The sequence below is a fragment of the Otolemur garnettii genome, unplaced genomic scaffold (assembly GCF_000181295.1).
Source record: "Otolemur garnettii isolate 467f Iridium unplaced genomic scaffold, OtoGar3 scaffold00007, whole genome shotgun sequence".
NCBI classification, from domain to species: domain Eukaryota; kingdom Metazoa; phylum Chordata; class Mammalia; order Primates; family Galagidae; genus Otolemur; species Otolemur garnettii.
The window spans coordinates 41,474,875-41,491,351 of record NW_003852402.1 but is presented as its reverse complement, the minus strand read 5'-3'; the positions used below and the strand labels follow the sequence as shown (position 1 = coordinate 41,491,351).

Here is a 16,477-nt window from a genome sequence, read left to right as displayed (position 1 = left end):
AAATTCAAAGCACAATAAGTATATTCTTTTTTTAAATTATTTTTTATGATCATCATAATTTAAGAGGGCTGCAGAAGTTTAACTACAGGTTCAAATGTGCTGTGAGATAAAGGGTAAAAAACACTGGTCTAGAAAATGAAAGTCACCACTAAGAATAAAGGAGTTAGGAAAAACAAAAGGATAGGTGTCAAGCAACCACTATCAGGCTATACTGTCTTTCTCCTTTTTCTGTACTTCATTGTAGACATATGAAAGAATAGTTAAACAGAAAACCTCTGAGCCTACTTCTTGCTTAAGCGCAAAGCCAAAAATAAAGACAGTAGCAAGATAAGCATCCTTCCCATCTCATCTTAAAAAAAATCACCAAAAATCCCACTGTTTAACATGAGATTACATTTAGCATTAAAAAAGCAGATAGGCTAGATGTGGTGGCTCTTGCCTATAATCCTGACACTGTGGGAGGCCAAGGCAGGACGATTGCTAGAGCTCAGGACTAGTGAGACCCTATCTCTACAAAAAATGGAAAAATTAGCCCAGCATGGTAGCTTGGGCCTATAGTCCCAGCTACTTGCAAGGCTGAGGCAGGAGGATCACTTGAGCCCAGGAGTTTAAGACTGTAATGAGTTATGATGCCACTGCACAGAAAAGGAAATTTAGCAGGAGGCTAAAGGTACCTAAGTCAATATATAGGGTCATCATTTCACATTAACATTTAGATTAGCAAATCAGTTGCTTGTGTCTAAGCAGCATTTAAAAAATAAATTTTCATGTAAAGACAAATAATACTAATGTTCACACAAGAACAAGTACCCAAGTGGCATTGGTTCCAGGAAGCCCTAAGGATACCCAAACCCTCAGATACTCAGTGTAGTGTGTGTGTGTGTGTGTGTGTGTGTGTGTGTGTATATATATATATAAAACCTAGGCATATCTGCCCACAAACTTCTAATCATCTCTAGATTACTTACAATGTAAATGCTATGTAAATGGTTGTAACACTATTTTTAGACTGTAATTTTCATTGTATTATTTTGTATTGCTTTTTTCCAAATATTTTTCCATTTGCAGTTGAATTCACAGATGTGGAACCCATGGATGAAGAATCCACAGATGTGGACTACTAATTATAGTTACAGTGCCTTTAGATAGTCGAAAATGCCTAAAATTTTTACTATGGAGCCATTTACATTGAAAATTTACTGACTCCAACTTAAAAAACAAGAATCCCCTCTTTCCCTCATGTTCCCAGGGTTAACAAGCATCCAAAATTAAGTAAGGGACAGGGGGAAAAAAAAAAAATCAAACGGTCACAACCAATTTATCCTTTAAAAAAAGTTTAAAAGAAAATCAAGACTCTGAGGTTAAGATGCCAAATCACATAAACTCATCTGATCTTAATCCTTCCAAAATCCCCAGTAAAATTATGATGAAAGAGTTTTTATAACAGGCAAACACTAAAGGGCAAAGAAGATAAGAGAGTGGCAAACTTTTCAAAGCTGGAAAACAAACAAGTGATAATCAACTTCATTGAGAGAAGTAAAATCTAAGTTAGCAGTGGGGAAAACTGAGAACCAGCCCAAATACTGTCTTCAAAAAGATAAAAATTGGAAGCACCAGGCATACCTGTAGAACTAGGGCTAAAAGGTAAAGTTGGTTAAAATAGGAAGGACTAAGTAAAAAGTGACAAGCAGTTAAATCCTTAGATCTCTCCCACACCCTAACAATATGGCAGTTTCTTTTCTGGAAAGGGTAAAACTTGGAACTTAGTCTAGGGCACCACAGACATTTAAGACTATCACAAATATAGTTAAGACTATCACAGATATAGAACACGCTATGTACAGATTACACTGCTAAACTAAACACAGAGATCTCTTCCTACTTATCTAGCTCCCATGCTACTGGAACAGATCTTTATCCAGATGCTGTTCACTGGAGAATCTACCAACTGAGAAAGAAATACCATTCTGACAACGAGGGCTCCCATAACAAATGCCCATTCTGAGAAGTCTACACTAAAATCCCAAATTAACAAATCTTCCTCTCCAACACTCAGATTTTCTAATCAACTTTTTAAAAACATCCCTCAATTGCCTTTAACCCAATCCTAGCCAATCTTACTGAGGAGACAACCAAGTATTGCCTCATACTTGAGGAAAGCCTTTTACAGAGACTAAAACACAAAAAAGGAAAATTTAAGAGCAAATAAGACGACACAAAAGGAAGAAACATCCAGAGAAAACACATTACAATCAATGAAACAAGAATAGGATGCTATAAAAAATAGTAACAGAGAACAAAGGAAACTAAAAGAGAACAAGGGAAACTAAAACAATGGAAATTTAAAAACTCAATCTCAGATAAAAGATTCTTCAGCTCTGAGCAGAAAGAAGAGCAAAGAAACAAAGATGAAAAATAGAACACAAGAAAATTAGAAGACCATTCTAACATAAAACATCTTAACAGGGATTGCTCCAGAAAGAGAAACCGAACAAAGCAATCATCAAAAGTAAGTCAAGAACATTCCCCTAGAACTAAGTCACTGAATTGCTTGACTCAAAAAGTCTAGCCAGGAATGCCTAACATAAGAGCTAAAAAAAATAGGCAATATAATGTAAAAATTTCAGAACTATGAAGCCAGACTAGGTTCCAGAAATATATATACTGTATATTAAAAAGAATAAATGATCACAAATTATGACTTGGAAACATCAACATAGCAGCACTAGAAAGGAAAGTGATAATGGAGCAATGCCTTCAAAATTCTGAAGAAAAATCATTCCATTCCCACCCTCAGAATTTTGTACCCCAACTATAAAGCAGAAGAGCAGAATAGTCATTTTCAGTCATGCCATATCTCTATATAATTTACTTCAGTTATACTCGTCTCAAAAGGTACTAAAGAACAAAGAGAAAACAATGTGGGATATAGCAAACAAAAAACCCCAGAGGAGAAACAAAAGGAAACCTCAAGCAGTTCCCTGCACTCCCACCTCCATGCCCTGATTCCTACCATGGCTGTGGATAATCATAACATTTTCCTCACTTACACGTGTTTTATTTTTTAAAAGGCTACTATACTACTGTGGCTTGGCGCCTGTAGCTCAAGAGGCTAAGGTGCCAGCCACATACACCAGAGCTGGCGGGTTTGAATCATCCAGGCCTGTCAAACAACAATGACAACTATAACCAAAAACTAGCTGGGCGTTGTGGTGGGTGCCTGTAGCTACTTGGGAGGCTCAGGCAACAGGATCACTTAAACCCAAGAGTTTGAGGTTGCTGTGAGCAGCGACGCCACAGCACTCTACCCAGGGTGACAGCTTGAGACTGTCTCAAAAAAAAAAAAAAAAAAAAAAGGCTACTGTAAAAATACAAGGAACAAATATTATTCAGCTCATCCCATTCTCCCTGACCATATTTAAGCAAAACCATACATCCACACTAGAACCCTGTCACATGCCAACTTGACTAAACTTGTGTTCCCCAGGATGCATGACTTTGTCCAATGACTTCCTCTGAATAGGTCCTTGTAAAGATTTAGGAAAGCTGAAGCCAGACTAACCGAGATGGTCTCTTCCTTTTTAATTATCCTATCTTGGAGCTTTCAACTAACAGCTGTAGTATTACTTTGCACAGTTAAGTTTGTGACTGCTATTCAGACTTCAAAATTAAATACAGACTGAGAATTTATAGGTGGTAAAACTCTAAAGACAAAAGTCATCATAGAGCTCCAACCCTGGGGAGGAAAAGTGCAAGATGCAACTAAGAATGGGCACATATGATAGTAATGTTCTATTTTTAAATTGTACAAAAGTATCTTAATACAGTTTAAACTCTACACTTTGTACATATAGATATGCAAAATACAATGTAAGCAGTAAAATCTTTGGAAAATACCATATATAGTAAAAATGATCCATTATTGTGCTCAGCACTTTTCTATTTGTTTTAAATAATTCCTAATAATGGCAAATAATTTTACTGTATTTATGACAATTACATATATATAAATGACCTTGGATACAATGTACCCAACTTTTATATTAGGTACTAAGCATTAGTTATTACCATACATTCTCATAATACATTATTTGTACAGCTGCTAAGGCTATTAAATATATCACAGTACAAAGTAATGTCAAATCTCTGCCACTTACTTGTCAACGTCTGCCATGTTGTTAAGATCTCCAAATACCTATGGAGAAAAACATACACATTTAAAAACAAAAAAAGCTATTTACCCAACAATTGCAATCAGTGTAACCTAATCTTTGCACCCTCAATGAATCCCAAATAATTAAAAAAATAAAATAGCTGTTTAAAAAAAAGCTGCTATGACTTATTATTTAAAACCTGTAAAAAACATTTAAAGCCAAAACCCTTTGAATTGATACCACGTTGCAAACTATCCAAGTAGAAATATATATTTCCTTTAAAAGAGGGTCAGTGTGAAGAATTAAAAAACTCGGGCAGCATCTGTGTGGCTCAGTGAGTAGGGCACCAGCCCCAAATACTGAGGGGCAGGCCAAATTGCAACAACAAAAAAATTGCTGGGCATTGTGGTGGCCACCTGCAGTCCCAGCTACTCAGGAGGCTGAGGCAAGAGAATCACTTAAGCCCAGGAGTTTGAGGTTGCTGTGAGCTGTGACAGCACAGCACTATACCAAGGGCAATAGTGAGATTCTGTCTCAAGAAAAAAAAAAAAAGAATTAAAAAACTAACAGAACACATAAAGACTTACTGCTTAAGGCTCAGCGCCTACAGCTCAGCACTTGGGCGCCAGCCATACACACCAGAGCTGGTAGGTTCAAATTCAGCCCAGGCCTGCCAAACAATGATAACTACAACCAAAGAATAACTGGGCACTGGGGCAGGCACCTATAAATCCCAGCTACCTGGGAGGCTGAGGCAAGAGACTTGCTTAAGCCCAAGAGTTTGAGGATGCTATGAGCTGTGACGCCACATCACTCTACCAAGGGTGACATAATAAGCCTCTGTCTCAAAAAAAAAAAAAAAAAAGGATACAGCTTAAAACAAGCTACCACTAGGCTTTTCAAATCTATTGTATTAGGACTATGATAACAGCACCATTGCTATATAAGCTATAATTAGGAAAAGAACAGTACACAAAAGGGTTTTTATTCAAATTATGTTAACAATCATGAACAATCAGTTTTTGCTTAAATTTTTAGGCTACTTAGCCTCTCAGAAAAAAATCTACTTCATAACAGTATTCATTTTTAACAAATTCATGTTAAAAATCTACTGCCTACTGTACTACTATACTAATTACGGCCCTTGGAGATCTTTTTTAAAAAGGCTTAAGAATCGCTGCATCAAATATCAGCCATTTAAACTACTTCTTCAAAGTTTTAAGGCTCCGGCCCAACCTATACCAAGTAGGTCTTCCCTATCTGTTCAAACTACCTGTACCTCTAGGCACATCACTGATAACACCAGCCTTCCCAGTCTCTCCCAGATAAGCTGTCAAAACTCTTGATTACCAGACTTGAATAAATTTACTATTAGGTCTGATTGGAGCATATCCTAAGTTCCTTCCCACTAAAAGATTAGTATTAACTTAGAGAATATTGCTTGTAGAAGAACAAAACTTAAGGTGACTGTGTCAATATTCAGGCAGAAAAATGGCTGACTGTCATAATTAATCTACAGACTATATGAAAAACAGGTTAGAATAGAATCTCACTTTAAAACCTCTACCTTTTAAAAATTAAAATCTTAGTACATGATTACTCTCATACCAACATGCTTAAGAATGGAAAAGATATTATCAGTCAAGTATTAATATTTGAGGTAAATGTTATTAGTGATTCAACCTCTATCCTTTAGATAAATCGTAAAGAAATAAATTTCTACCTAATATATCCTGGTCTATTTGTAAATATTTTCTATTTTTTTTAACAATTTCTATTAGTACTGAATTTCTCTAACAGTGATGAATAGTTAGCTAGCATTTACAAAATGTTTAGCAAATAATTGTGAATACTAATTTAAAAGTAAGAAAAATATAGGCTTGGCACCTATAGCTCAGCAGCTAAGGTGCCGGCCACATACACTGGGGCTGGTTGATTTGAACCCAGCCCGGGCCTGCCAAAAAACAAAATAGCCAGAGTTGTATAGTCCCAGCTATTTGGGAGGCTGAGGCAAGAAACTCGCTTAAGCCCAAGAGTTTGAGGTTGCTGTGGGCTGTGACACCACAGTACTCTACCAAGAGCAACAAAGTGAGATTCTGATTCCAAAAAAAAAAAAAAAGAAAGAAAGAAAGAAAGAAAAATATTGAATCTTAGTCACAAAGGAAATCCAAGTGGAGCAGGGTTCCAATTTGTCAGATTATCAAGGATTTTTTATCTTTTTTTCGATTTCTGAGACACAGTCTCACTTGGCAGCCCAGGCTAGATAGAATGCCATGGTCCAATCTCAAACTCCTAGGTTTAAATGATCCTCACGCCTCAACCTCCCAAGTAGCTGGGACTACAGGTAACCACCACAATGCCCAACTAATGTTTTCTGTTTTTATTCTCTCCTTTTTTTTTTTGAAACAGAGTCTCATTCTGTTGCCCTGGGTAGTAGAGAGCTGTCATGTCATCATAGCTCACAGCAACCTCAAATTCTTAGGCTTAAGGGATCATCCTGCCTCAGCCTCCCAAATAGCTGGACTACAGGCATTAGCTACAATAGCCAGCTACTTTTTCTATTTTTAGTAGGGAGGGAGGCGGCTCTCTCTTGCTCAGGCTGGTCTCTAAGGCCTAAGCTCAAGAGATCTCACTTCAGCCTCCCAGAGAGAGGATTTTCTTTTAATACGGGTAAATGGTTCTTATATCTGGCCAGAATTCCTACAAACTATTAACTTCCTGGAAAACAATCTGGCCATAGGAAGGAATATTAAAGCCTTAAATATATCCATCTCCAGCCTTATTCCCTTATGAGAATCTGCCATAAAAATAAATTACAAAGAATCCAAGGACTTGCCTTTCATGTTCAGTTAGAGGGTTTTTCCAAAATTCTGGAGAAGTCTTGCACCTCTTTTAGCTCAGCTTAAAGTTTTACTTTTTCAGAGATGCTTTCTCTAACCTACATATTCCAGCTAAGTAAGATTTCTTACTCATATACACTCCTATAAAACTCTATTTTTTCCATCATAATAAATTATAAATTAGCGTGACCTAAAGTCTGTAACTCCCCAAAGACCAAAGCAACAAGATTAACAATTACAGAATTAGGGGAGGTGCCTGTGGCTCAAAGGAGTAAGGTGCTGGTCCCATATGCTGGAAGTGGCAGATTCAAACCCCGCCCTGGCCATAAACCACAAAAAAAAAAAAAAAAAAAAAAAAAAATTACAGAATTACACCTACTTTTACCAATCATGGCACTGGGTTCTCCAGGAAAGTACATGAATTTTATGCATTATAAACTCTGTACAATTATGCAATGTACATACACTAGAATGCTTTGTTGCCATGAAGCAGATCGCTGGAGTTGATACAGAAAGAACACCAAAGCAAAGTACAGGATGTATAGCAAAATCCCATTTAGATATAGAAATATATACAAATATGTATACTCATGCATGTGCACGCTTCCATATAAATAAAACCTTTCTGTAAAAATACAACAGAAACCCAACATAGTTTCCTATACAAGGTATTGAGAAGAAATGAGAACTTATTTTTCATTCTGCATTACATTTAATGCATTGGTTAACAATAAGGATATGGTCTGAGAAACGTGTCATTAGGCGATTTCATTTCTGTGCAAACATTATAGATGGTATAACCCACTGCACACCTTGGCCTATGGCTCTAGACTATAAACTTGTTCAGCATGTTACTGAAAACGGTGGGCATTATAACACAATATAAGTATTTATGTCATATTATAATCTTAAGGGCTCATCATCTTACATGTGGTCCAATGTTAACCAAAATGTCAAAATAGTTATGCAGCACATGACTATATTTGGGGTTTCCCAATACGGTAAAACTTAAACAATAATTTGGAACTTGCTGCGCTGAAGACAGTGCCTAGTAAACTCAGCAACTGTCAAAAATAGGAAAGAGGCTGGACATGGTAGCTCGTGCCTATAATCTCAGCACCTGGGATTAGAAGAGTTCAACTCTCACTGGATTAAAGATTTAAACTTAAGACATGAAACTATGAAAATATTAGAAGAAAGTGTAAGGAAAACACTTGAAGAAATCGGCTTGGGCGAAAATTTTATGAGGACCCCTCGGGCAATTGAAGCAATTGTCAAAAATATACTTTTGGGACCTGATCAAACTAAAGTTTCTGCACAGCCAAGAACACAGTAAATAAAGTGGGTAGACAGCCCTCAGAATGGGAGAAGATATTTGCTGGTTATGTCTCTGACAAAGGTTTAATAACCAGAATCCACAGAGAACTCAAATGTATTAGCAAGAAAAAAACAAGCAATCCCATCTCAGGGTGGGCAAGTGACTTGAAGAGAAATTTCTCTAAAGAAGATAGGCGCATGGCCTACAGATATATGAAAAAATGCTCTCCATCCTTAATTATCAGAGAAATGCAAATCAAAACTACTTTGAGATACCACCTAACCCCAGTAAGATTAGCCCATATCACTAAATCCCAAAAACAGAGATGTTGGCATGGATGTGGAGAAAAGGGAACACTTCTACACTGCTGGTGGGAATGCAAATTAATTCGTTCCTTTTGGAAAGACATCTGGAGAACACTGAGAGAACTAAAAATAGACCTGCCATTTGATCCTGCAATTCCTTTAGTAGGTATGTATCCAGAAGACCAAAAATCACATTACAACAAAGATATTTGTATCAGAATGTTTATTGCAGCCCAATTCATAATTGCTAGGTCACGGAAGAAGCCCAAATGCCCATCGACCCACGAATGGATCAATAAATTGTGGTACATGTACACCATGGAATACTATGCAGCCCTAAAGAAAAATGGAGACTTTATCTCCAGGTTTATATGGATGGAGCTGGAAAATGTTCTTCTTAGCAAAGTATCTCAAGAATGGAAGAAAAAGTATCCAATGTACACAGCCCTACTTTGAAACTAATTCATAGCTTTTATAGGAAGGTCATAACCTAATTATAGCCTTAGAATATAAGAAAGGGTGGGAGGGGGAGGTGAAGGAAGTGGATGGGGGGAGGGAGGGCGATTGGTGGGTTACCTCTATGGTTTATCTTACAAGGGTACAAGTGAATCTTTCTCAAAGCAGAGTATGAATTCTTAACTCAGTAACTAAGAAAATGACATGAAGGTTATGTTAACCAGTTTGATGAGAGTATTTCAAAATTTATATGAAAACAGCACACTGTACCCCATGATTGCATTAATATACAGTTATGCTATAAGAAATTTAAAAAATATATAAAAAAAAAAAAAGTTCAATACCAGCCTGAGAAACATATAAAGAACCCCCTCCATCTCTAAAAAAAAATTAAAAACTAGCCAGGTGTGGTAGCAGGTATCTGTAGTTCCAGCTATTCCAGAGGTGAAGGAGAACTGTTTGTGCTCAGACGTCAGAGATCACAGGGAGCTAGGATTAGGCCACTGCACTCTGGCCTGGGCAGCAGAGCACAGACCCAAATCTCAAAAAAATAAACAAAGCAGGGCGCTGTTCACGCCTATAATCCCAGCACTGTGGGAGGTCAAGGCGGGCAGACGGCCTAAGCCAGGGGTCCTCAAACTGTTAAAACAGGGACCCAGTTGATTGTCCTTCAGACCGTTGGAGAGCCTGACTGTGGACCCCAGGACGAGTCGGCTGCTAAGCAGGACAGGCAGCAGCAGTAAAAACACCCGACTGGCTGGATAAATGTTCTCATAAACGTCCTCGGTGGGCTGCGTGTGGCCCGCAGGCCGTAGTTTGAGGACGCCTGGCCTAAGCTCACGAGTTCGAGACCAAGTCTGAGCTAGAGTGAGATTCCCATCTCTAAATATAGCCGGGCATTGTGGCGGGCACCTGTAGTCCCAGCTACTCAGGAGGCTGAGACAAGAGAATTGCTTGAGGGCAGTCCTCATAGCTCAGTGGATAGGATGCTGGCCACATATACCCAGGCTGGCAGGTTCCAACCTGGCCTGGGCCAGCTCAAACAACAATGACAAATGCCAACAAAAAAATAGCCAGGTATTGTGGTTGGGCACCTGTAGTCCCAGCTACTTGGAGGCAGAGGCAAGAGAATTGCTTAAGCCCAAGAGTTTAAGGTTGCTGTCAGCTGTGACACCATAGCGCTCTACCGAGGTTGACAAAGTAAGACCCTGTCTCAAAAAAAAAAAAAAAAAATTGCTTGAGCCCAAGAGTCTGAGGTTGCAGTGAGCTATGGAGGAGACAAAGCAAGACTCTGTCTCAAATAAATAAACAAAACCTCAAAACTTCTTAATTCAAATTGTCTTTGTAACATTTTAACAAATTCACAGAAGAATGGTTACACTGTTCTCCTGTGTCCATTATCTGGGGTTATAATTAGAGTTGAAACTTTGCTGTTGCCAGGCCAGAGTGCAGTGGCACAATTATAGCTTACTGTGATCTCAAACTCCTGAGCTTAAATGATCCTCCTACCTCCCAGTAACTGAGACTACAGGAATACACCACCTTGCCAGGCTAACTCTCATTTTACTTGTAGAAACAGGGTCTTGCTAATACTACAAGCTAGTCTTGTACAACACCTGGGCTCAAATGATCCTCCCAAGTTGGCTTCTCAAAGCGCTGGGACTACAAGAGAGACCCACCATACCTGGCCCTAGAGCTGAAACTTTTAAAATGGAATTATGGCTCAGCGTCTGTGGCTCAAGCGGCTAAGGCGCCAGCTACATAACACCTGAGCTGGCGGGCTCGAATCCAGCCCAGCCCGGGCCCGCCAAACAACAATGATGGCTACAACCAAAAAATAGCCAGGCGTTGTGGCCGGCGGCTGTGGTCCCAGCTACTTGGGAGGCAGAGGCAGGAGAATCGCTTGAGCCCAGGAGTTGGGAGGCTGCTGTGAGCTGTGACGCCAGAGCACTTTACTCAGGGGGACAGCTTGAGGCTCTGTCTCGGGAAAACAATAAAAAACACAATGAAATTGTCTTTATTAAAGATGATCCAAGAGAGAAACAGGATGGCATCTGTCTCTCCAGTAATGTCTACTATATGACCTGTTTGTCCATTCTGACTGTATTGGATTTCTTGGTTGTACACTAGGCCTCATTTTATAGACAGATCACTCAGGTTTACATTATAGCTTTATAGAAATCTAACTCAGGCAAACCACCTTCTGACTGTTTCATCATCTGTAAGGAGAAAACAAAATTTCCCTCACTAGATTGCACTTAAGATTCAAGAAGCAAATCTGTACAAAAAAATTTAACCATCATTTGATATCTAATAAGTACTCAATGAGCATAGGCTATGTTTTCATGTGGTGTATTCTGAATTGTCCTTAAATTTGGAATCAAGGTTCTGGCAAAATAATTAGCTGGATGATAAATCATTTCTGACAAACATACCATTGTAATGCAAGATGTCAACATTAGGGGAAACTGAGTAAGGAACATGCCAACTTGCTGAACAATCTCTACAACTTTTCTGTAAATCTAAAATTAAAAATAGAAGTTAAATTATACAAGATTCCTTGTAATAGTGACAAGCTAGATTAAGTATATCACATCTACCAAGGGAAAATTATTATGGTGTAAAATATTTGTTGAAATCTTAAAAGGAAAAAAAAATCTTGAAAGCATTGAAATACTAACAAGATAGTAAGGAATTACCACTAGTCCAAAAATCGTAGGCGAAATGGGAAATAAGCAGAAAGCAATTCTGCCTTAAGACCAATTACAGCAAACAAACTTTTTACCATCTCGCACTAAAATCAAAATCCTGGCCTGTCCAATGTGAGGACTCTTTACAGCAAGATTCCCAAATTAAGCAGGAACCCCAAAGCACTATATCCTCAGGGTATAATAGGCCATACCACATAGCCCAGATATATAACTAGGTATTCTAGTAGGCTACACCATCTAGATTTCTGTAAGTATGTTATATGATGCTTGCACAATGAAGTTGCCTAATAATGCTATGTCTCAAAAGATATCCCCATCATTAACCCATACAATTGTTCTATGTAAAAAGATTTCCAGATTGGAATGGCAAGACCATTAAATGCTACAGCTTTTCCCTATAAGTGCAATGGAACCCAAGATAAAGTGCCTTTGAATTCCATGCTGCTATAGTTTGAATATTTGTCCCCTCCAAAATTCACGTTGAAATGTAATCCCCAATGTGGCAGTATGTGCAGGTGGGGCTTTTAAGAGGCAATTGGATCCTGAGGGCTCTGCCTCCTTCAGAGTCCCCACCAACAGGCCCTTGGACCACTCAGCCTCCAGAACTATAATTCCTTTACTTAATAAATGACTCAGTTTCAGGTATTCTGTTATAAGCAACAGAAAATGAACCAATGCATGTTTACTTATAGCAGAACAGTTTAAGTCACCAGAACATCCTTTAAAAACCAATACAAAGATTACCTCATAAGTTTATCTCTACACAATTATATAAGCCTGGATAACCACTCTACACTTGTTTCCTTGCTAAAATGTTGACATTATCCACCTCTAAGAGCATCAAACAATACACATAGGAAATTTAAAAGAATGCCTGAATAATCACCCATTAAGTGTTGACTTAATTCCAAGGCTCTTCAAAATTATAGTCCTTTCTCAATAAAACTCAAAATGTACAAAACTTCTGAAAGAATTAAAATGTACCCAAATATGTAACAGTAAAAAAGCAGAGTTGGTAACCAGAAATGGAGAGGCCATTTTCTATGGCAAGCCTAGTACTAGTATGCACTCTAATGGTCTGTTGTGTGCTGAACAACTTAATGAAGACAAGTAAGAATCAACAGCTCCTATCTCCTAATCCCTACTCTGCTCAACAGATAAAGAACTTATTCAAATGAAACTAGTATGAAATAGAACTTAGTATCATCATTAATTACAACAAGTTCTTCCAGGCAAAGAATGTTATAAATACTACTCTATGCCCTCCTCCATTTCCCTTTACACCTTTCTTCTTCATAGCACTCATCACAGCATTTTATATCTTGGCAACGAATGAGCCTGTTTTGCTCATAAATAAGTGCTAAAACATTTACTCAAAGAATATTAGTCTTATTACTCTGAATAAACTGATCATTAATATTCATTGATGACAATTCATTCTAATCCCTTCCCTATATTCCAAATTCATAACCAAGAAAAAAATTAACAAAGTCAGTATTTTGACAATACCATCAGACTTCCAAATCAATGATTCTGCCTTTTTAAGCCCCTTCTATAAAAAGACCCTTTGTTTGAACAATTTGGGGGAGTTTAAAATAAAATCAGCCATCTGGAGCCAACAGAGGCAAGTTGGAACAATAAAATGGGGGACAGTATTTTGGAATTAGTTCTTGGACAGGTGACTTATTAAAGAACAGAAGCAGTGATTTGCCACATTTAGTATTAGCTTAAACATCCTGTCAATTAAGGGCCCCAATATAAAAATAGGTACCTTGAGCAGATAAAATTTACAAAGATTTTTCAAGTTGTTACAGTGAAAACTTTTAAATTGGTTTATTAACATAAACTATGCTGGCTTGGAATGAGCATCTCTAAAAGTCAAGGTCTTATAAATGATAGATGTACAAGTCTACCTACCAATGTTTAGTTCCACATATTCTCTAAAGGACTAGTCATCTTAGCACAGAACTATACAGTTTAGATTTGGGCCCTTGCTTGAACTGTTAATTTGAACTCCTGCAACTTCAAACAAATTTGAGACACAAGAGTCCCTGAAGATAACTGTAAACCAGCTCAATGTGGGTAGCTCAAGCGGCTAAGGGGCCAGCCATATATACACCAGAGCCCATGGGTTCAATTCCAGCCCAGGCCCACCAAACAACAAAGATAACTACAACCAAAAAATAGCCAGACGTTGTGGTGGCCGCCTGTAGTCCCAGCTACTTGGGAGGCTGAGGCAAGAGAATTCCTTAAGCCCCAGAGTTGGAGGTTGCTATGAGCTGTGATGCCATAGCACCCTACCCAGGGTTACAGCTTGAGGCTCTGTCTCAAAAAAAAAAAAAAAAATTAACTGTAAACGTCTTTTACCTCCCTTCAGTTTTAAATAAGTTACTCTATACATAGATCATTCTTCTTTTATCTGATCAAAGGTAATGTGTATTACTAAGTAAAATAAGAAAAAAAGAATTTAAGTAGACAAGAAAATAAGGCCCCAATACTAATTTCAAAGGATGGTTTCAATCTACTTATTTTCAAAAATGGCAAATTTCACTTTACAGTTCTTCTGAAACCAGGCAATATATAAGACTTTAAAGTGTAGTCATTTCAGGACTGATCAGATCAGTGATAGTCTAAAATAGGGGCTCCTTCAGGACATCCTGTGCCTGGTTCATCCTTTCTGCACTCTGCAGGACTAGCACTCCCCAAGAGAATCTCCGTCCTAGACTCCCTTCCCTTCACTGCGGTTCCCCGGATTTTTAAGTGGTATTGACAAGGCAGCAGGCTCCAAGCTCAATTCCGTAAGTTTGTATTAATAATATTAATGCCTCCACTCAGTACTTCTTATCTCCCACCTTACAAAGTAAACAGCTATTCGCGTATCTTATTCTGAGAACGTCAACAAAAAAATTAATTTTTAAGAAAGCACTGGAAAATCCAGAATGATTATAGGCCAAACTCTGTATTTTCATTTTAAAACCGCTTAGAGGTTTAGATCGATACGAATCCATCCTCCCCAAATAAGACACACAGGTAAAGACAGGCATCTGGCTCTAGCCGTTATTTGGATATACAACACAATCTTCAGAGAATAAGAGCTAACATAAACGCTTTAAGCACGTTAATTCTTTAAAATCCTAGCAATGGAGGCCCTTCCCCATCATCTACCTACCAGCTAACATTAATACTTCCTTCTGGTACCAGTATAAAGGTTACCACTCAAGAGGGGCAGGAAAGTTTCAAAGTGGGGGCCGGGCTTATTAGCTCAATTCCTTTGCACATCTCAGCATCTCTACAACTTTCGTTAAAGGACAGCCCCCAGGAAGGGGTCTCCGGGAGACTCAGGCGGTGGCCAGCAGCCCACCAACTTGTGCCGAGGGCAGCCACCGGGGGGTTTCCCTCCCGCGAGGCCACCGCCTCCGGTGGGCGGAGAGCCCAGGAGCCTCGCTGCCTCCCCCGCCCCCTCCCCGCCTCGGGGCCTCGTCCCTCCACAGCCCCCCCTCCCGTCGGAATTCGCAGCCTCCGCGGTTCTTTCCATCCCCCAGCGGCCTCCCAAGGGAGTTATTTTTGAGGGAGAAGCAGGGTCTTCGCGGAGGCGGCGGGGTCTACACGCGGGCCCGGACCGCACTCCCGGCCCCTAGCGGCGCGGCCGCCGACTCTGAGCGCCCGGGCGTCGCCGCGGCCTCGCTCGCTGCCGACCGCGCGGAGGAGACGGTGGGGCTTAGGTAAGTCAGGCCTCCAGGCCACGCCGGACCCTCGGCGCCTCAGCCGTCCCGGAAAACAGCGCCGACCCACACCAGAGCCCCTCTCAGGCCGCGAGATCGTGAATCCGCGCACGGCTCCGGCCTCACAGGGCGACCCAGGAGGCCCCGGAGTCAGCGGTCCCGGCTCCGGCTTTCCCATCCCTCCATCCCCCTCGTCCGTCCCTCTGTCCCCAGAAGGCTCGTAGGCCGCCCAGCCAGCTCCTCGTGTCCCCTTCCCTTCCAGGTCCCCATCCGTTACCGGAGGCTAGTTCGGGGAGCCAGGCGGCCGAAGCTGCGCAGGCAGTGACTCAGGCCGGCAGCGGCAGCGGGAGGAGCGGGAGGCGGCGCCGCGAACAGATGGCGCTAAAAAAGACCCGAGAGCCCGCCGCTCGCGCTCATATACAATTAGCGTCAGCACGTACGGCCCGCTCGCCGCCCTCCCCCTGGCCTCGTCGTCTCCTAGCAACGCGAGCGGGGGGCGGGCCCAGGCTGAGTTGCCCATCTACAAAACCGTCCTTCACCTCCGGCGACCTCCATTCCTTCACCGAGGGCTTCTGACAGTCTCTACCTTCCTCCTACTACGCACCCGGCCATCTCTTTCCCCCTCGCTGCGCTGGAAAATAAAGCTCAACCCCATCATTTGTGGAGAAAGGCCTGACTCCGGGCCTCGCCCTGGGCCCGCCTTGCCCCCTCCGGCGCTGTGCTGGGCGGGCCGAGGGCGGGGTCCAGTCGCGTCCTAGAAGTCCAGCACGCCTTAGTTCCCATCCCTGCCCGGGCCGAATTCTTGCAACTCCTGGGTTAACAATTTTACCTCCCCGCCTAAGAACCACAGTTCTTTCCTCGTGAGTACCTGTCCGTGTCTGCTGCAGCTTTTGCTTCTCCTACATCATGGGTCTCCTCCACACTTTCCCGGGATGCGTCTCATTCCTGCCCCTTCACCATCCTCCTGACCT

General features: G+C 40.6%; 1 protein-coding gene across 2 annotated transcripts in view; it reads right to left on the bottom strand.

Annotated features, from left to right (window-relative positions):
* Window positions 1–15,998, bottom strand: part of NAP1L1 (nucleosome assembly protein 1 like 1) — a 36,758-nt gene extending 20,760 nt beyond the window's left edge. For both annotated transcript variants that reach the window (XM_012801165.1, XM_012801164.1), the window contains exons 1-2: window positions 15,784–15,998; window positions 4,158–4,195 (exon numbers count right to left, since the gene is read on the bottom strand). In XM_012801165.1, coding sequence (XP_012656619.1) covers window positions 4,158–4,174 — 17 coding nt within the window. In that variant the 5' untranslated portion in view covers window positions 4,175–4,195; window positions 15,784–15,998. The remainder of the gene's footprint in view (window positions 1–4,157; window positions 4,196–15,783) is intronic.
* Between the last annotated feature and the right edge of the window lie 479 nt (window positions 15,999–16,477).